This window comes from Eleginops maclovinus, chromosome 3 (genome assembly GCF_036324505.1).
Source record: "Eleginops maclovinus isolate JMC-PN-2008 ecotype Puerto Natales chromosome 3, JC_Emac_rtc_rv5, whole genome shotgun sequence".
NCBI lineage: Eukaryota > Metazoa > Chordata > Actinopteri > Perciformes > Eleginopidae > Eleginops > Eleginops maclovinus.
In genome coordinates, this window is record NC_086351.1 from 17,275,962 (window position 1) to 17,296,463 (window position 20,502).

Consider the following 20,502-nt stretch of genomic DNA (forward strand, 5'->3'; position numbering starts at 1 on the left):
TTTGTGACTGACTCTAGAACATTCTTGTCAAGAATCTCCTGGTACTATAAGGAATTCATGTGGCCCTCAACTTTAACAAGTTTTCCAGTACCTGTGCTAGCCACACAGCCCCATAACATGATAGATCCTCCACCAAATTTTACAGTGGGCAACAAGTTCTTTTCATTGAATGCAGTGTGTTTTTTTCGCCATGCATACCTGTTCATGTTATGACCAAATAACTCAATCTTGGTCTCATCTGACCACAGTATTTTGTTCCAAAATGCTTCTGGCTTGTCCAGATGTGCTTTTGCATACCTCATGCGACTCTTCTTGTGATTAACACTCAGGAAAGGCTTTTTGCACATCACCCTTCCAATGAGCTCTTCCTGGTGCAAAGTACGCTGGATTGTGGAACGGTGAACAACTACACCATCAGCAGCCAGATGTTGTTGTAGTTCTCTGGAGGTGGTCTGTGGCTTCTCTGTGACCATTTTCACCATCCTTCGCCTGTGCCTTTCCCCTATTTTTGTCGGCCTACCACATCTTTCCTTCACACGGACTGTTCCTGTGGCCTTCCATTTCACAACTACGTTTCTGACTGTGGAGACAGACAGTTTAAACCTGTCAGATAATTTTTTGTACCCTTCTCCTAATTTATAATGTTGGATTATCTTAGCTTTCAGGTCAGTGGAGAGTTGTTTTGAGGTCCCCATCTTGCCACTCCCTAAGAAAGAACCTAGGCCAGGCACAGCCAGCTATTACCTATGTTAAATAGCCTTTTTCATGATTGGTTCCACCTGTCTTTGTAATTGAAGGTCTAATGAGCTAATCAAAGCAATTTTGTGCAGCAACCTGTCAGCTATAAATCCGTACAGGTGTTGAAATGAATGCTATTTATAAGGGTGCCCAAACTTTTGCACATCCCATTTTTTGCATTTTATTTTATTATAATAAAACTATGTAATGCTACCCTAAGAATTTTGGTCTGGAAAACACTAAAACGTCTACATCTTTGTAGGAAAACAAATGTTGTTGCTGTGATCTTCTATTATAAAGGAAAAGCAAATTGTCATGAAATCTCAGAGGGGTGCCCAAACTTTTGCATACCACTGTATATATCGATACATGCACTGTGCAAACCCACCTTTCCTTCGGTAAAGTTCGCCGTCGACTGATGAGAAGCCTGGCGTTAAGACGGATTCTGCTATCTGTTTGCGTTGTTAAGAGTGGGGAAGGGAGTGGATCGATTTGAGCATCTGTCAACTCAACACTGTAAATAACCAACCAAAAACGATCCCCGGTTCATTTTTTATTTTTATTTTTTTTGACGTGAGAATAGTTTGGGCAGCGTGAGATTGAGAGTGAAAGCGTGTGTCACACGCCAGATGCGTGAGAGTTGGCAACCCTGAGCTAGCGTTGGAAAATGTAATGTTACATGTTTATATACCTCATGAGAAAAGAGATAGGAGATTGAGAACTCATGAACTGCGTGTGACAGGATGTGAACACCCTTGACGTGTATTTGGAAAATATTCCAAGGTGACGTTATAACAACAAACTTTAATAGTTTTTAGTTTTTTTTAATGAGTCTCCCGCTCGGATGAGGAGGACGTTGTTTACTGTAATGCCACTGCATTTAATTTGGACAAACAACGAGGGGAAAGCCTTCAGTTAAGGCAGAGAGCATTTTTTGTTTCAGTCAAAATCAGTCTATGGAGTGTTTTACTATCCAACATAAATTAAATGGCGTCATTCAAGTATCTTCTTCCTCAACGTGCATACACTAGTATGTTTTAAGCGATCACAAAAATGTTAATATAACCCCTAATCATGCACTCCTATTTTTGTCGTGCGTTTATTTTGAAAGGACTTCAGCAGTCAAGTGACTCCCGGAAGTTTTTGTTTCCTCACCTGTCAGTTCTGACACGGTGTGAGAGTCCAGCCTCGTCTCTTTGTTTTTCTCCGAGAAACAGGTCTTTTTTTCCCCAGAATAAATGATAATCTTGTGTGGTCCACTTACACCGAACTGAGGACAGCATTTAACACGGTAAGTGGTAGTCGAGAGAGGAACATAATCGACTGCTTTTGATTCACCTAGCCACAAATAGCCAGAATACGTTAGCTAAAAGCTAGCTAACTGTTGTCATCAACAGATCGATCATTTGAATCCCGGATATTATGGAAACAACGTTCATGTTTCCCTTGGTCATTGTGTCCTTTGTTCTATTCATTCTGAACGTCATTGTATTACTGCCTCTAGATGTGTTTTATTGGTTGTCAACACAGCTCACGGAAGCTAACACCACAACGTTAGCATCGTATACAAACGATTCAATGAGTGTTTACATCCCATCAATGGCTTTCCCATGTCTCTTGAAACGAAATAACGTCTCTGCGTGGTTTACATTACTTTATTAGATGTTAGCTCTCAGATGTTATCAAGGAAAGTCGAACGAAATGGGGTGGCTATTCGTGCCTTATTCAGCATTTACTTTCGGTTTAACTTTCGATTTCGTAGCATGTTATAAAGTCGTCTTTATAATTCAGCGGCTCTGCCTTTGTGGGTTCAGGTTTATATGTTTTTTAACCCATGGCATTAATCTAAGAGCATTTCCAGGTATTGTCCTTGAACTATTTAAAAAAAAAAAAGCTACGACCTTAAGTGTTAAAAACTTGGCTCATGATTGTTTGCTGCATCATTGTAGGGTGACATCATCAACAAGCTTCCCCGGCTGCTGACCAGCTCCTAAAAACAGATTATCAGATCAGGCAGGGTTTGGGATTTAGGTTATGTCTGCTTCAGGTAGCTTGGCTGTCTAGACTGCTTACTTCCATTCCTATAGTCAATAAGTGTTGATCACAGGTATGTAACAACACGTCACTGTGAGACCCTCCACTCCTCTGTACATGTGTTCATCCATGTTTCTCTCTCAAGATTTTCTTTTTTTTAAATGTGTTTTTTATACGTTCAGAATTTTGTTATTAAAGGACAAGCAGATATGGAGCTAGCTCATGTCACCTTAAGTAGGCTCCTGTGCACAAAATGGTCCCAAAAATATTAATGATTTCAATTGCTAATATTCCCTCATAACAGAACCTGATATAGACTATAATAGACCTGATATTGTTTATAACCTACCACAACTTTTGTAGTAGACTTTTATTATAATGTTTTGATTTGCCCAATGCCCACCTTTTACTGTCTTCTTCATTTGTGTCTCAAACAAATCAAAACAGCAAAACAAGTGGAACAGACTGTTGACATAAGACACAGTTACTAATGTTTGGTGGAGGTTTAGTCAACTTTGCACCTGAAATATATTTGATTATAATGTGGACCTGGCGATGGCGCCTGAAACTGTTTGAGGCCTGTGTTAATTATTCTAGGCACACCTAAACTAACTATTGCAGTAATAATGGAACAAAACACCTATTGATAAAACATTTGATCTGCCAAAAATGCAATACATTAAAACAACTATGCACTTTAACATTAGTACAACTTAAGTATAAAGTTTTAATTTGTTTAAACCCACTAAATGTAAGCTTAAACCCCTGCCTATATGTTTATATTAAAATTCAGACTCAACAACATATCTGAAATGCTGTAACTTTCGCTTTAAGCGTTGTGGTCTACTTGTTGTGTAGCTACCTTTTCCTTTTTTTTCAAAGCCAAACTGTTTTAAAATACTGCTACAACAAACCAAATCATATCTGATAGCATTTGTTTTTTTAGCTCAGGAAGCTATGTTCTTTTAAAAAAAAAAACAGGAAGTGATACATTGTACATTTCCTGCAGCAAGAGATCAACTGAAAAAGTCAGAGCAATGGGACACTGTTTGACTGTAGAGTGATTTGTGGGATATGCAGTACAAAAAAAGCAATTTCCAGCTATACTCAAACATGTCACAATAATGTGCAAAAACTAGTTACAAAGCTACTTACTAAGCAAATGCATTGTAAACAAAAAGCCAATCATGGTGCTGGCTTTTACAGAGATCTAGCACTTTCTAAATAAAACTCTTATTATATCCCCCAGGTGTTCTATCTGCTACAGAGTAGGCCTGTGCAGGCATGGAGCCCCTGGCAGTAGATGATGACATTTGCATCCTTAAACACGAGACGGCCTACACCATTGCTGGCGAGAGTCCTGTATCGGTGTGTGCCGGTGATGAATCCGTCGCTTCCCACTTCGCCCTGGTCACGGCCTATGAGGACATCAAGAAGAGGCTGAGGGACACAGAGCGAGAGAACACCCTGCTGAGGAAGAGGGTTAAGCAGCTGGAGGATAAGGTATAGATGAGGACCAAAGAAGTGATGGTTGGAGGGAGGCAATGAGAAAAAAAGAAGAAAACATATTTGGAGTGTGACATAAAATAACTTACTGCTTTTACTAGAGGTTTAGAAAGGGTTTTATATTGAATAGGATGAATGCAATATTCCTTTTGCTTTTATAGACAAACTCCAAATAGCTCAGAGAAAGTTTAGAAAAAGTCAGTAGATTCAACTGCAAAAAGACTTGCCTCTGGGAGAGTGTGCATGCCAGCATCATTAATATTGTTGGCTTCTAGGCAAAGCTATAAAACAATGAGAAATAAATCAGTTCTGTCCAAAAACAGGGAAGGGGGTCTGGATGAGTACGGTATTGCCAACAGTTGGATTTAGAATAAACAAAGGATCGAGTATAATACAAAGAGAGCTATTTCAACAGGATGGGTCTTAATACAGCATATCGGAAGATTTTCCTCTCTAGAAGTGTCTCATTTCTTTTTATTGGGTTTTAGTTTTATCTGCTGCATCATTTTGGTCCATCAAGATAGGATGTGGTGGGAGAAAAGTTACCTCCTACCGCAGATATGTGCATTTAATGAAATTGATCCCTTCTCTGTGTATCTTATCTATCTCCGCTATAGCTCTTCAGGCCGGAGGCTCCTCCATCAGAGGGTCCCCAGTATGTGAATAAGGCCTTCAGTGCTTACCGGGGTATCTATATAGAGAAGGAGGACCTTCAGATGGAGCTAAACAAACTGGTGCGTTTACTGAATTTTCCTCAAACTGAATAGAGCCTGGCACAAAGTATGTTACATAACTGGGAGCACTGCACTTTTTAAAGTAAGGATTTAAAGTATTTTTGCTGTAACTTACATTTATGATATGACACGAATATGCTGTTTCCTGGGGCCATGAGAGAATGAGAGTTTGGCATGTTGGTATGAATGCTGACTCTCTCCTCCTCTTCCTCCCTCTATAACTCACTGTCTCCTCTCTTTCGCTATCAGAAAAAGGAGAAGAGTGAGAGTGAGAGGTTGTTGACGGAGCAGCTGCAGGCCAAAGAGTTGGAGCTGCTTCAGCTGAGGACGGAGATGGAGACCAGCCAAGGTACAGGTAGAGCGCACAGGGTGGATTTCTACTCGTATAACAGCGCTACAATAGGATTTTATTTTATGCTCTGATTAAACATTTGCAGTAGTATTACACATATGCTTCCTGTGTGTTTGGAAACTACTTTTAGATGTGTTTTGGATGTTTTTAGTTGTATTATTTACAAAAAAAGAAAATGTCTTAAGTGAGATGATATCTAATATTTAGAATGAGTTGTAATATTTTCATAATGAGATATGTGAAATCTGCAGAATGACAATAACATTGAGGTTTGAAAAGTCGTAAATACTCAAGTATTAGTAACTAACCTGAGTGTTTGTATTTTACATTGCTTAGTAATTCTGCTACGCTACATTTAAAAGAAGTTTTGCATTTTTTTAATTTGACAGATACACTGTAGTTACTATGGGTCTTTTAAATCATTTGACATACACACTGTTTGACAATCGGAATAACAAGATGCCTTTTTTCATTTGATTGCAGGGCTTTTACTTGTAATAGAAAGTTTAACACTGTTGTAGTTCTACTTTAAAACAACAGTACACTTCTTTCAAAACTGGGTAAAACCATGTATTAGCTTTAAACATTAAAGTGACTTGCCCTGTATTTAACTGCCTTGCCTTTCACAGTTCAATAGCTCTTTTTGTTTGTGTGTTTCCAGTGATGAAGAGCCTGAACAGCCCTCAGGACTACTGGCAGGTGGACAGGGTCAGCACTGAGATGAAGATTCACAAACTGCAGGAGGAGCTGGAGAAGGTGACGCTGGAAAACAGCAGACTGCTGAAGAAAAGCGGGGTAAGGGAAGGTGGAGATGGTCAAGGAAAAAAAGGGATGATTAGCAAAAAGGGGGATGGAGAAAAGAAAGGCAATGATAAGGAGGACGGCATAGCACTGGGAAACAAAGTAATGGAGAGAAGTGGGACCAAAAACACAGAGGCTAAACCTCATGGTTATTTCATTATAAAAACCTGTTAAGATTCAAGATTCAAGATTCAAGATTCAAGATTCAAGAAGCTTTATTTATCTCGAGGGAAATTGAGGTGCAACAGTTCAATACAAAGAAGGAAGGAGAAATACACTCAATATAACTAAACTACTAAATATACACTAAATATACATCAAATATTACTAAATATAAACTAAAATAACTAAGTATAAACTAAGTATAACTAAATATAAACTAAATGTATCAACAATAAGAGCAGCTTTGCAAATATGAAATAGTGAAATAGTTACAGTAACTACGTAGGTATATACAATATACAACAATACGCATAGTGCAAATGGCAGTACAGTAATAAGATAACTAAACTAAATACTCAGTACAACTACAGACACCCCCGCAAGTCTCAATTTAACATGACTTGTTTCTGTTTTAGGAGGAACCCCATGGCCTTAATGGACCAGACTTGGATCAGGCATGTGATGCAAATTATAGTGCAAGGTAAGTGTTCATGAATGTCATTTAGTAGTGGCTCTGCCGTCATTTCAGTGACCAAACCTGAGGATGTAGACACTGTCGCATTGGCAATTATAATGTTGATCATCCTTCAAATTGTTAAGAGTTGCCCGATTCCTGGAATATTTATGGTGGAAACATTCCATGGTAGGTTAAATGAATTAACAGTAAAAAAACCCATATAAGGGAGACATTGTGTTGTATTTACCATGCCATAAACACAACACAGCTCTTACCATCATAAGCAGACATAATTGTTAACCCTACTAATAGAAATTAATACAAAATCAAAGACTCAATGGAGTTAAATAAGCTGATTCAACATTTGTAATGAGCATGTATTCATTGAATAATAAAAACATGAATGTCCTCTTGAATGGCTTCCTGAATGTTCCACTTTTTAAATGTATTTTAGAAAGGGGTGCTCGTATATTGTTATTATAAAGAATCAACAAAACAAGTTTTCCAAATTTCCCAAGCCATACTTGTTCTGAAAACACTTTGCAACCATATTTTTTCACGAGACACACAGCTATACACTGCATGGTGTCGCTCCTCTTGTGATTGCCCCCTTTGGCCACTAGAGGAGGGTGCAGCTTTACTCTTGAACTCTGCACAGCAGCCTGTGATATGCAGATCACCTCAGAAGTGCCTGAACCTGATGAATGACGCGCACCAGCTAAACCCTGAATACTCGATAAAAGTAATACAAATGTGTACTACGGTGTCTTAATGTATACAGGGTCTATAGCACAGGGAATCACCCTCCACCTATGATTCATCGAGGATAATCTCGTGGCATCTCCTCACATTTCATGAAGACAATTAAATGTTCTGTGCATTTTAATTGTTCCATGTTTCAGCAATTTTAATATGGTGTTAGGTTTTAGCAGCACAACACGCTTAAGTGTCTCTTCACAGTTTCCCCTGTGTTTCTTCTAATTGTTTCAAGTTACTGCTAAGTGTTGATGAGATTTTGCATCTTTACATAAGGTGTAAATAGGACAGATTGTAGGTGTTGCCTCAAATACCTTCACATTGCAATGGTTTGTAATTCATCTAAGGTGGCATTTAATCCATCAAAACACTCCTTTTTCCTTTTGTAAGTCCATAAAATATATCCTAAAAATGCTTTATGCTGTTGGGTGAATATGCTCAACCCCCATGAAACTCCTTTGACCTCCTCCTCTTTAGGAATTCCTCTGATTTGCCTGCTTATATAGCCTACAAATGTTGACCAAATTGAATTCTTATCTACAAGACCAGTTTTGCATCTTGAAACAGATGTTGAAGAAAAGGATAATCACACAATATATATATTCCTTCTTCAGCAAGAACAACACGGGGTATTTGACCATGTGAGATTGTTGCTCTCATATTGAAATGTCGTCCTGCAGGGAGAGGCACATGCAGCAGACGTACCAGGCTTTGTGCTGCGAGGTCACCCGTCTCCATTCAGAGCTGAAGCACCAAACGGGCCTGATCAGGAAGCTCAGGCCGCTCCTCGGTGAGACAAAACAAGGTTAGGTGCACACACGTGGGCACACACAAGGACCTTCTAGTGTTGCAGTATATTTTAATATAAATCATTCATGTCTGTGCTTGTGTCAGTATATGTGATAACCCGCCAGAACCCACATTATCACACCTCCTGTGCTCCAGTATATACAGCAGGGGGAGCAGCATGTATTTCTTATATGCCCTCATAGCAATATCTCACAGGTTAGCTCTCCGGTACAGCGAGGCACCCTTAATATATTAAAACATTCACTTACTTTGTCTTCAAACAAGTGAAAAACTTCTGCTTTTAACTAAAGGGCCTAGGTAAATAGTGACTTTCCTGTTAGAAACTAATTTATAACAAAAAGGTTAAGTAAACAGGATCATTATGCATTGCTGGTTTAAATACTTTGTAAACATAAAGATAATAGAAGGCTAGACTGGAAACTGAAGTATTAGCAGAACTATAGTGACAGTTTTTCCTAGCCAAAATACAAATATACTGACTCGCATATTTAATCTTATGAAAATGTGTCTGATGAAACCCGATTTAGAGTCAGACTTGTGTGCTCTTTAAGTACAGGGGCCAGAATTCAAATAGAGTTTCTATACACAGGAACTAATGTGGCTAACATCACAGGAAAGAACAGGCTTACTGCAGCTGCTCTTCTGTTAAAGGAAGGCCTTTCTGATAAGAAGTACTCCTTACTGTAAAGAGCTCCTGCTGCTCCTTGTTGCAATTTGTAAAAGGGTGTGATAAGACTGTGGATATTATCGCAGTACTCACTTTGATAAAGGACACCATGAAATAGTCTGCCCCTATGTCCTGATGTATTCTACCCCAGGAGAGATTACCTCTGTTGTCGATTCCCTCGGAGTGTCAGAAGAGGAGACTAGGAGGAGAAAATTAGAAGGGAACATGGCAAGAAAATAAATCTTGGCCTATTTATTCTGCTGAATAACGGGGTAATCCTGTAATTTAGAGGAGTGGAATGATAGGAGGGTGCGCTGTATTTATTCTGTTGTATTGTGCATCTGTATTCTTCTTATGTTCCTCCTTTGGAATCACTTTTATTCAAATTGTAGACTCAGGAGACCCTACCATGGAGGAGTAGAAGGGAGGTAGGGATGGAGAGAAGAAGAGGGGGAAAAAGTGGGACGAGACATTAATTTAAACGTTATTATTGGCTCAATATGATGATTTGATGGAAGTGATGTGTGTGTGAGAAGATGGCAGCTGATTTGTGTTTCACTATGATTTTATAGTTTATGCTGTTTGATTTGTTCTGGTGAGCAAAACTTAATCATTATAGTGGATATTTCCTGATGTAGGCAGTGTTATTTACATGGTGTATAGTTTTTATTGTAGCCCGCTGAACGCTGTGAGATTTTACTTCCCTTCTCTGTTTTTACACCATAAGGCCTTTTATCGAGTGAGGGATCAAAAAGGCTTGTTAAACGCTTCTTGGAATTCTTAAATGTATTTGGAAACTCAAAATCAACCATGTGTAAATAAGAACAGAGGTGGGATTCAAAAGAAAAGGAGAAAAATGAAATTGCTATATTAAATCACACCGCACCACTCAAAGTAAAATTGATCTCCGCTGAAGATTTACCAAAATCATAATTTCCCTCAAACATGTCACATGTTTTTCTGGGTCTACTCATATTAGATTGTAGAACTGAACTTCTGATGTATTTATATTAAATACAATATTAAATGCAAATTACCAACACTTGAAAAAATACAATGCTTTGGATTATCCTTCAGTATATCACATCCATAATCCTTTGTGCTCTATCAATGTGTCTACAGTTGCAGATGAAGTGCACTCAAATTGAACTGTATGCCAAACATTAAGGTAGTGATAAGCTTTTTTTTCTTTTTGCATTTTATCTTCTCAACCATACACTTTGTCTTAACAAAATATTTGCAACCATCTGATTGAGCATCCAGCAGTAATATTACATTCTAACCAATAGGAAAGATGGTCAAACCTTTTTTTTTAAATAAGTATTTCTTTGAAAATACAATTCAAACATTTGCAAGCATTCATAAGCATTTAGGCAACAGTTTAAATAACAACACAGTTTTTTTTGCTCTCACCCCCCCCCCCCTCTCTCTAGCTGCCTCAACAGTTCCAGTGCAGTGTCTGGACGATGTTGAAAGGAACAACCACCCAGTTCCCCGGGCGTCAGCACCTCGCCCCCCCGAGTGCCCCCCCTCTCCCCTCTTGCTCCGGCCGCCCCTGCCCCCCTGTCGGTGTTCTGTCCGGCCCCCCGCTACCAGACAGCCTGAGGGAGGACTGCTGGTACAACGGGCCCTGGCCCTCCCAGAGCTGTTCAGGGGAGGCTCTGCTGGGCAGCGACCCCTTCTCCGTGGTGCTGCCCCCGCCTCCCCTGAACCAAGCCTCCCTGGATGACAGCTCGCGGTCCTTCCCCAGCCCCCCCAAACCCAGTGATGCCATGTTCTGGGAAGGACACTCCGCTGCCTCCAACTCCTCGTCCTCAATTGGAAACTGCTGTCCCAGGAGCCCCCCCCAATGCTGAGGGGGCCAAGCCCTATTGAGAGGATGGGGTGATTTAAATAGAGTAAATGGATGGAAAATAAACGAATGAATGAACTGTCCAACCCTGCCACATAGCTAACACCTAACCTGCCTTAAGTTGATAAGACCACTCCTCTGGGCTGGACCTGCTGCTAGTGGGAGCTAACAGAGGCCAGAGGAGGCCTTTATGAGGGGAACACTCATTCTATCTCTGCGCACCGCATCGGTGAACATATCGGACTTTGCAGAGGAACATTTGACAGAGAGACCCTCAGCAGAATAAAAAAGTGTGTCGGTGTGTGCAAGCATGCATACAAGCAGTTTTATTTCTGTGTGTGAACATGAACACACATTCATCAGCGTGTGCCTGTGAGTGCAGAGCAGTGTGTGGGCATCTTTGGTCCGCCTGTGTCTGTATACCGTCATAATAAAACTAATAGGGCTCAAACGGGCCACTTTCTCCATTCACTGCGGCCCCTGATCACTGGGGCCACAGCATCATACTAGAATTTGTAAACTCCCTCCAATGCAAGTCTTTTTGCATTCAATTGCTGTAAAGTAAACAGTATGTAGTTACATGTTTGTCTCATGTGAGCGAAATGTAAAGGACTTTGACGTGTACTGTGATGGAAGTGGACATACAGTAATGAGGATAATCAGAGTTCTGTTTTACATTTTTTACAGTGACCAAATGTCATCTATTTTTTTGCATTCAATATCAAAGTAGGCTGTCAATTTAGCTATGCTTACTGTTCCAAATCATGGAGGATGTTGCGTAACGAGTAACGAATAATAACTTTAATCTAAACATGTATCGCTGCACCCTCACTGGCACTAGAAAACTGTTTATGATTCTCACAGACATGTCACAACTCAAGCGAGCCTCCCTAAAGCTGCCTGTTATCACATATTCAGAGCTGCTGTCGGACAATACATGTGTGGGTTTTTTTTCTCAGTTGTAAAGGGACATGTAAGATGTAAAGTTGTGCATCGTTGGCCATTTTTCAAATTTAAAGGACTACACGCTACACACTCTGATGTATTCGGAAACCTGAATAAGTTTGTGAGTTTTTAAAAAAGTATCTAAATTCTGTACTGTGCCGATGTTGATCAATGATGCATTTGTAAGTTATTGTGTGAGGTGGGAAGTTTCTCTTTGATTTGTCTTTTTAAGTCAGATGAGTATAATCACCTGAAGGTTGTACAAAGGAAATCGCATTATCCGTTGAAGGCAAAGACGCTGAGAAGAATGTGCATACTTGTATAAATGTATATGGTGGGCTTTAGCACTCTGCCAAATGCAATTTTGCACTCCAAAACATACTTTTGTTTTTTTTCTCCCCCAGCCCCAAGGCTTCTGATGTGTTTAAGAGTTGTCTCTGCGGATGAGAAGACGATAAGTCTATAAACCGTAGGAAAAGTAAGCTGTGATAATAAGTGCACAAAGCACAAAGGCCCATGGTGTTTCTTTATCATTTTCTTCAGTCTGTTCCATAACTGTGGTCTTTTTGTTCCTTTTTAAGAAATGTTATTTTACAGCAGTAGTTTCGTACTTCTGTAAACGATTTGCAAACCAAAATGCAATGTACAGTAGATATGGATTATATTTTAGATTTACTGCACTTCAGACTGTTTGTAAATATACTCAAATAAACAAAGGAAAGGAAGTGTGCTCTGTATCAATCTTGTCTGAAATCAAGTGTTGCTCGTTTACATTTTTAAAACTGGAGGCTTTTATATCAATTAAGTCAAAACCAGGTATAACCTTCCTGTATTTATTTTTAAAGTGTCTGAAACAAATACATGCTTGCTTTTACTACAGCTGAAAAATTCAATTTAACAGATATTTTAAGATTTCATCAACTAGTTTGTAGTCCGGTATTCATTAAAATGCTCACCTTTTCCATCTTCTGGCTTTTTAATGTGAGGACATGCAGCTTCTCTGAGTCATATAATATTAGAATGAATAACTTGGAGGAATTGAAATATAGAAGACTTAAAATTCATAATTCATGTGGTGGAGAATTTTGATTTGCATTTGCCATTGATTATTAAAAACACAATACTTTTGAAATAAAACTAACAATCTAACGCCTAGCATCAAGGGTACCAAACTGACACCAAAAGAAAACGAGAAAAACATTTTTTTTTAAAAACCTAAAATGGGAAAACTTCTTCATATAATAACAAGGATACCCCATACAGTACATCCTTGACACTTAAATATTCCGACTCATAATGTAAATAAAGAAAGTATAATACAAATAAAATAAGTCACCAAATCATCAAGTGATTATAATTAACAAAAATGTTATTTACTTTTGAAATGAAAAGTAAATAAACTGCTTAAATAACGTAATCTGTTTAAGTGGTTAATTTATTTCTATACTAGTATGTTCTGACTGTAAGACTGATGCTTCAAAATATAAAGATAAGGAAATTCAAACAAAGACACCTTTTTACCAGAGACAAATTATTATTAGCGATATTAAGAATGACGTATTTAATCAGCAAATGCTTGGACATTTAATTTTCCCAACAGTGTCAAGAAGGCCCAAACATCTATGTAGTACATACAATAACAAAAAACCGAAGGATGTTAGATGTAATTTACCACAGATATACACTTTGTGCAGCTTAATATCTTTATTTACAATGTCATTTTTCAAATGATCATACATGTTTCAATGCTGTGAGATGTGCATTACATACAAGAGTCTTTCCTTGCAAACCAAGCCTTTTTGAAAATGTTTCTTTGATGACAAAGGATGTTTTACACTGCAGATTTCTACCGAGCTGTAAGGCCCAGTAAAGGCAACCAAACAGAAGATACAGGAGGAGACTGCATGATCACATCTGTATATTCTATTCATCCATGAGCTCATCGCTAAATGTAATGTTAAAGCTGCTGATTTAATCTGGTGAGGGAGATAACTCTGGCAATCTGACAAAAACATCTTGCAAATATACAGAACAAAAAAAAAACAATTGCATGGATATATTTCTTGCACACCAAACTTATTTCAGTCACTGCAAAGATTTGAATAGAGCACACAGGTTATGCTTAAAGATGAGAATGTATCCAAGTCGCACCTTCACCTTCAAAAGGGGGGACACTATCATGTTATTAGCTACATGCTAGTTGGGAGTTTTTGTTTTCTGTTCTTTGTTGCGACCCCTGTCCTCAAGTACTCCAGTTTCTCTTGGATGTACTCCTGCTTACACTGCTCGAAGAACGCAGGGTCCTTGTAGCTGTTGGGAGACAGAAGGAACAGTTTTTACTTTACAGAATAATGTCTTCTTGTGTGAATAACTCCGATGGTGATGGTGAGTATGGCCCACGGTGTGTTAACTTATGTTAAAGATGTTGGTGGTATAACACTGAGGCTGAGTGTTGCAGAGGAAATTGCAAAAACACTCACTGTATCATCAGACACTCCTTCAGTGCTGCGTTCTGCTCTCGACACTTTACTACCATGAGGAACCCCGCGTCTTTGCAGCAGTGGTTGAAGGCTGGAGGGAGGTGGTAGAGAGATGGGGAAATTAGCAGAGGAACAACATGTACAACAGCCACAAACATAACTAGTATTGTTTCAATTATTGCAAGCATTCCACCTTGTTCTATTTGATCCTAGAGTAGAAGCCCAGAAAAGAAAACAAGTAGCCACAAGCAAACAAATATGGGCCTTCACTGGGTCCTCCACCACAAGAAGGAACCTGGTCACTCTGCAGCGCCCTTATCTAACTGAAACCATGTTTCCTGGTTCAAACAAGGCGTGAACTGAGAAGTCGCTTTGGTGGTTGCCCTGTATCCACATTGACCGTGTAACGGTCAGCCCACCACTTGCACACATGTCTGTACCCCCAATAATTAAATATAGGCCACGTTTCAATACTTCCTGACTGACAGTGGTAGCAAACTAAGTCGGGAATATACACAGCACATAGATGTAGATCTCTATTTATAGACATGGCACAAGTGTAACGTGTTGTCAACCTGCTATAAATACCATGTGGGGGTCTCTATTTGAAGTTCTTGCTATCCCCTGCATTTCTCCGCAGGTTTTTCTTGAGTTTACTTCTTTATACAAGACAATCAGCCCTACCTCTCCACTTTGAGGCTCCACGTCTTTGTGCTGGCTCCTAGTCCAGCTACACAGTGTTCACACTTTTTTTTTCTTTAGCTAGGTGCTGAAAAAGGTTGGAGGTTCTAATCTCCTCTGACCAATCGTAGTCAATATCCAATATACAGTTTGCCAAGTAATTCAAAAAGGTATACAACTGAAATACGCAGTAAGCACTGATGACATGTCATCTATTGCCATTTTTCCACCAACCCGGAGCCGGGGCTGGAGCTGGAGCCAGAGCCGATAAAGATATGGTCCACTCGGCTGCCCGGCAAGATCCAAGATCCAATACGAACCAATACGTCACGCTTAGTTCGGAGAGGGGAGTTTAACCTGAGCAATAACAGTTCATGGCGAGTACAAGTTGTAACAAGCAGTATTGCTGAGCAAAGTGACTACAACGCGACCACACGCTTATAAAAAAACACACTTTATAAAGTCAAGCAACACTAACCAGGCTCAGTGTGATGCTGTTTATTTTACCTTACTTTAATCACCATCCGTTCTCTGTTATTGGTCAATGGGAAGAGCAGGCAGACGTTTTCCTCTTGATTTGTATTATTGCTATCGGATGGAATCAACACATGGGTTACACAGGTTGCCATCAGAAGTAAAATCATAATGAAAACTACGCCGGTAAAATATGCCTGTAGAAAACGGCTTATGCCACAATAGGATAGCAAAGTAGTCAAGATAATCGGAGTAGCCTCACTTGCTATGCTAACATCACCTGTGCCAGAGACACTTTCGTAACAGTGTTGTGATGCCAAACAGCGTCAATTCAGACTGAAACACATCCACTTATGGGGAGGGGGGGTATGCATCAGCTGCTTGTTGACAGTCAGACAGTGAATATGAATCAGTCATAAGAGGTGTAAACGGTTACATCGTGACGCAAACAATGACGCAATGACGCAGCTCCACTTGAGCTCTACTCGGCCTCTGAGCGGTGGAAACACAAGGGGTGCTACAGACTAGAACCAGAAAAGCGCCAGAAAAGCAAAAGATCGGATCTTGAATCGGATCCGGTTTGGTGGAAAAGGGGCATATGGGATAAAGATAAAAAGCTCTTCCATAAGGCTGCATCAGCAACATGATGCCCCGGCTAGCGGTGTATTCCAGATAAAACGTCCTAGTTGTAAACAAGGTGTTGAGCAGAGTCTTCACCTTGTTGGCAAGCTCTTTCTCAAGACTTGAATTAAAAAACACCACCATCCCATGCCAAGTCCCCTTCACACAACTGACATCATAAATACCTTTATCAGTGGCATCAGTATGGTTATCACACAGACACTTTCATCAGGATGCAAATGTGAAAAAAACAACTGAAAAGCAATTTAGAGAAGCAGAGCAGTGCGACTAATCTAATCAGCGAAAGCCTCATCCCTGTCCCATGGTGCTGATAGCGGCTGCAGAGGGCTGCCTTTCTGAGCGCAGCTACACCAAAGGCAGACATACAGGACTAGCTTCATGTCTGAAAAGACCCTTCTAAAGAAAGGCGTGATGGCACCTTTGCTTTAGACACTGATGTTTGCCATTTTTAAAGATGCAGAAGTAGCTTGGCAGTTAGGAAAAAAGCAGAAGCTACGGGATAAAATATGTAGGGAGGAGTGGGACCTTTAGAGGAAGATAACAAGTGTGAACCTCTAATATATATTAGATAAAACACAATATAAATAATGTGTTATTTGGGAAATTTAAGTAATTCGGAATAACAATTTAAGTAAAGTATTGTCAAATTTGTATTTGAATCATTTTTTTCCTTCCATATTTTAGATGAGGGGATCGCGACAATTTATTAAAAAATAGATTTCTGTAAATAAAAGCAAAAACATAACCTTAACTAATGTCAATGCCGAAGAGGTTGCTCGATTGGTATGTGGCTTGTTTAAATGGTTGATTTTTAAACACTTAACATTACAAGACATCATCTATATAAGAGGAAAAGTCAGATCAAGTGAAATAAAGATGTTGCGTACAGGTCTGTATTACCTTTAAGATTCAACAAAAAACCCTACAAGATGAAACTAACGGGGGCTTAGAAACATTTATGCGGAGGCAGATCACACAGGAAAACTAGATGCTCTTTGGTTTTAGAGAATGAATTGATAGAGGGCGAACATGGAGGTGTGAAAATGAGAGGGACGAGAAGCAGGTAATGTGAAGGGGGGGGGAGGGGGGGGGGGGGTTTCCACTACCCACACAGCCACTGTCTGTCCCATCATCTTCGGATGCATGTGCACCGTCTCCCAGCTTGAGCAATACACCCCGCTAAATTTCACCAAACCACATAAGACAATCATCGCGACTGATGCGTTGCTGCTGTGAACAGGGGTAATGTGAGCAAAGTTGCAGCATTTCCAAGTAGATGATGTGGCAACAGGTTGTCATGCCAAATGGCCTACTGCTCGATTCAGACAAACTACAGACTCTGGGTGTTAATGGTGGTGGAAAACAGTTCCACCAAAAAAAGTGAAAAGATTAAAAGAGAAAGGAAAAACAAGGTCTGATGATAGGTAAAAAAAAAACTCCAAACTGTCTCCTGAAGGTTTAGAGATTATGATATACAGGTGTCCAAATTTTTAAAGATATTTTTGGGGGGCTTTTTGCCTTTAATCGGATAGGACGGTGGAGAGTGACAGGAAAGTGTGAGAGAGAGTCGGGGTGGGACCCGGAAAGGACCACGGGTCGGGAATCGAACCCTGGTCGCCGGCGTACGGTGTAGGTGCCCCAGCCAGTCGCGCCACGGCCGGGGCCTACAGGTGTCCAAATTATGAAGAGACTTTGAAGTTACCATATGAAAATAATAATAATCATTTTAACTGGATATAAATCTTTTGTGTGCAAGTGAGTTTTGTAGCGACACATTTTAATGTCATTTCTTTGTTTTACATTCCTCCAAAATGTTCAATTTGTACCTCAGGAAAAAAAATGCTAACTATAAACTAAACATTATTGGGGGGTTGCATTACTTGTCAATTAACTTCTCCTATTTAGCTACTTGAAACCAACTGCTCACACATGCTAAGTATAAAACGGCTTTAGTATGACCAAGTCCTTACTCTTAATACACAAGCATCATGGTTTTAGTTTTTTTGCCTTTTCCTAAAATGTCATATTCTGGAAAATATAGTCATTCAGTTTGAAGCAGTGTACTTTCCATAATACACATAACAAATACATGCATTTATAATCCCGTATACACTCAGTTGCTGGTGTATTAGGTACAACACTATAATGAATCTACCTAAAATAAACCTTTATGACGATTTTGATGTTGAGGTTTTTGAAACTTCAATGTTTTAATTTTAGACAGGTGTTTTAATCCACATTGGGGTCATATTGTAGGCAAAAAATGTGTTGAATGTTACAGTCTTACACTGACAAGTGTTGCTTATGTTTTGTCTCCCCTTATTAATACAATTGGCCTTTTTTCTCAGCACACATTTTAATTTATCATAGTAGCAAAGTAATATTAATTAATTAAATAGAAAGTGTCTCAGGGTCTTTTTGAAGATCAAATATATTTTTGGAATATTACTGTGATGCCAGTGGTAAGACCATTATTTTTCAGTGAAATAAATACTCATTGAACTTCTTTCACAAAAGAGAATTTAACCCACCATAGCAGGAAAAAACACAGGCAATTTTTCAAAGGAGGGCTAGTGAGCCATTATCCACAATGTCAATAACTTTGAACTGCTTAACCACACCTTATTTATATATTTAAATAAACCTGATCTATTGCTGCTTAGAGGTGTTAAAGTGTCTGCTTTGAATTGTTAATTGTTACCTGTACACTCGAAGATTGTACAAGTGTGTAATTTTTAACTAGAGTTTTATTTATTGAGTTGGACTTTTTTAAAGGAAAATATGTGCTTTATCAATGGCACAGACAGACACACAGACACACACCTTCAACTTTTTCCACACAGATCTCCTTGGCTTTCTCCCTCATCATTTTGGGGATAAGAACATCTGTCTCCACATGTCTCAGCTGGATCTCATCTAAGAAAGGCAGAGCAAACAGAGACACAGGTAAACCATCACCACCATGGTTGGAATATAATAATCTGTGTTCATATTGAGTGCGGTTTGCTTTACTACACGAATACGCGAGTGACACATTCTGGTGTCATCGCTGCAATTCATCAACACTAATTAAGACCACGTTCAGTGATTATAAAATGCACTTTATACTATAATTGCATAGGTACTGGACATATAACCTAATGGATACACAAAACATAATGTATTAATTACGTGCGTAAGGTGGGGTAAACAATTGTATTGTATGCTAGCTAACGTTAGCTACACGAGTCCACATAACATTGACTACTCTGTCCTGAATGCACGAGGCTGAATAAAGCTATGTGAAGATCGACATTGCGTGTACACTTAGCTGAAGCTATACAATACAGGACACGCCGTACTTTGAGAAGAACAATAATGTTTAATACCTGTTTTAGTTGCCTCCATTGTAGTGCTGATTCTCAAAACATTACAAAACAAACCCAATGTGACCTCTCATACGGTCAAAACACTTCCGCTGACGCAGTTACGCAGCGTAAGAAACTACATATCCCAGACTCACACACGGATTTATAGAAAGCGGGGGATTCAGCTTCTTGGTCCTTTCTGATGAGAAATTAAGTTTAGATAATTGTTTTGTCCTTGCCATTTAACATTCATAAAAGACCCATACTACTACACATTTCATCCCTTTTAGTACTGGGATATAATAATAATACTAATAATACTAATAATAATAACATTTATAATGATAATTAAAAATATGTTTTATGATTATAATAATCCAAATTAATAATAATGATAAATAATAATAATGATGATGATTTTAATTGTAGCCTACTAATAATTTTGTTTGAGGTCAAATGTGGGATGACAACAATAAATCTTTTTTTCATTCACATGCAAGAAGACATTCTTTTTTGAAAATCTGTTATTTGAAGCAACTTGCATTAGTGGAAAAAGACCATAATGGTGGTGAAAGAATACTCTGATGTGACTACAGCAACATTCAGCCACAATGTCTGTGAGCCTCGGCCACAGACTGCATGTCGTGTCTCTAAGCCTGACCACAGTCAGTAGTGTAGAGGTTAGGCTGTCTGTATCATGCAAGGAGGACCCACCTGTTCAGTCAAAGTGACAGGTACACCTAACAGACACACACACACACACACACACACACACACACACACACACACACACACACACACACACACACACACACACACACACACACACACACACACACACACACACCTTGAAGCAACCAGTATCGCACCTCCTGTTAGACTATAGACTACAATATGAAACAGGCGTAAGCTATCCACCTCCATATCCAAACCACACATACACACCCAATGCGCCTTCATAAATCACACTCACCCACACACACCACCAGCCGAGGGGATGTAGTTTAGTTTTTGCGTGTCTGCCTGAAGTTCTCACGGCTCTCTGACCCTACAGCGATAAAGCT

At 39.3% G+C, this 20,502-nt stretch overlaps 2 protein-coding genes across 2 annotated transcripts; one reads left to right on the plus strand and one right to left on the minus strand.

Moving 5' to 3' along the window:
- Positions 1–1,876: 1,876 nt before the first annotated feature.
- Positions 1,877–12,539, plus strand: azi2 (5-azacytidine induced 2). Its single transcript, XM_063878782.1, is given in 10 exon segments — positions 1,877–2,029; positions 4,022–4,275; positions 4,896–5,012; positions 5,262–5,367; positions 6,026–6,159; positions 6,744–6,808; positions 8,221–8,330; positions 10,451–10,530; positions 10,532–10,858; positions 10,860–12,539. Coding segments are annotated over 9 exon segments (1,191 nt in total). The 5' UTR covers positions 1,877–2,029; positions 4,022–4,056; the 3' UTR covers positions 10,893–12,539.
- A 960-nt stretch (positions 12,540–13,499) lies between these two features.
- Positions 13,500–19,604, minus strand: cmc1 (C-x(9)-C motif containing 1). The gene is made up of 4 exons (XM_063878783.1): positions 19,460–19,604; positions 18,915–19,007; positions 14,295–14,385; positions 13,500–14,124 (listed from the first exon to the last, which is right to left on the minus strand). The coding sequence occupies exons 1-4, from the start codon at positions 19,476–19,478 to the stop codon at positions 14,004–14,006; spliced, it is 324 nt and encodes a 107-aa protein (XP_063734853.1). The 5' UTR covers positions 19,479–19,604; the 3' UTR covers positions 13,500–14,003.
- Positions 19,605–20,502: the final 898 nt, after the last annotated feature.

Bases quoted from the DNA above. Each gene is read 5' to 3' on its own strand.
- cmc1 (XM_063878783.1), bottom strand. The intron at 14,386-18,914 runs GTGTGTGTCTGT...ACCTCCCTCCAG, and splicing joins CTGTGTGGAAAAAGTTGAAG to CCTTCAACCACTGCTGCAAA. The intron at 14,125-14,294 runs GTGAGTGTTTTT...GTCTCCCAACAG, and splicing joins AAGGAGTGTCTGATGATACA to CTACAAGGACCCTGCGTTCT.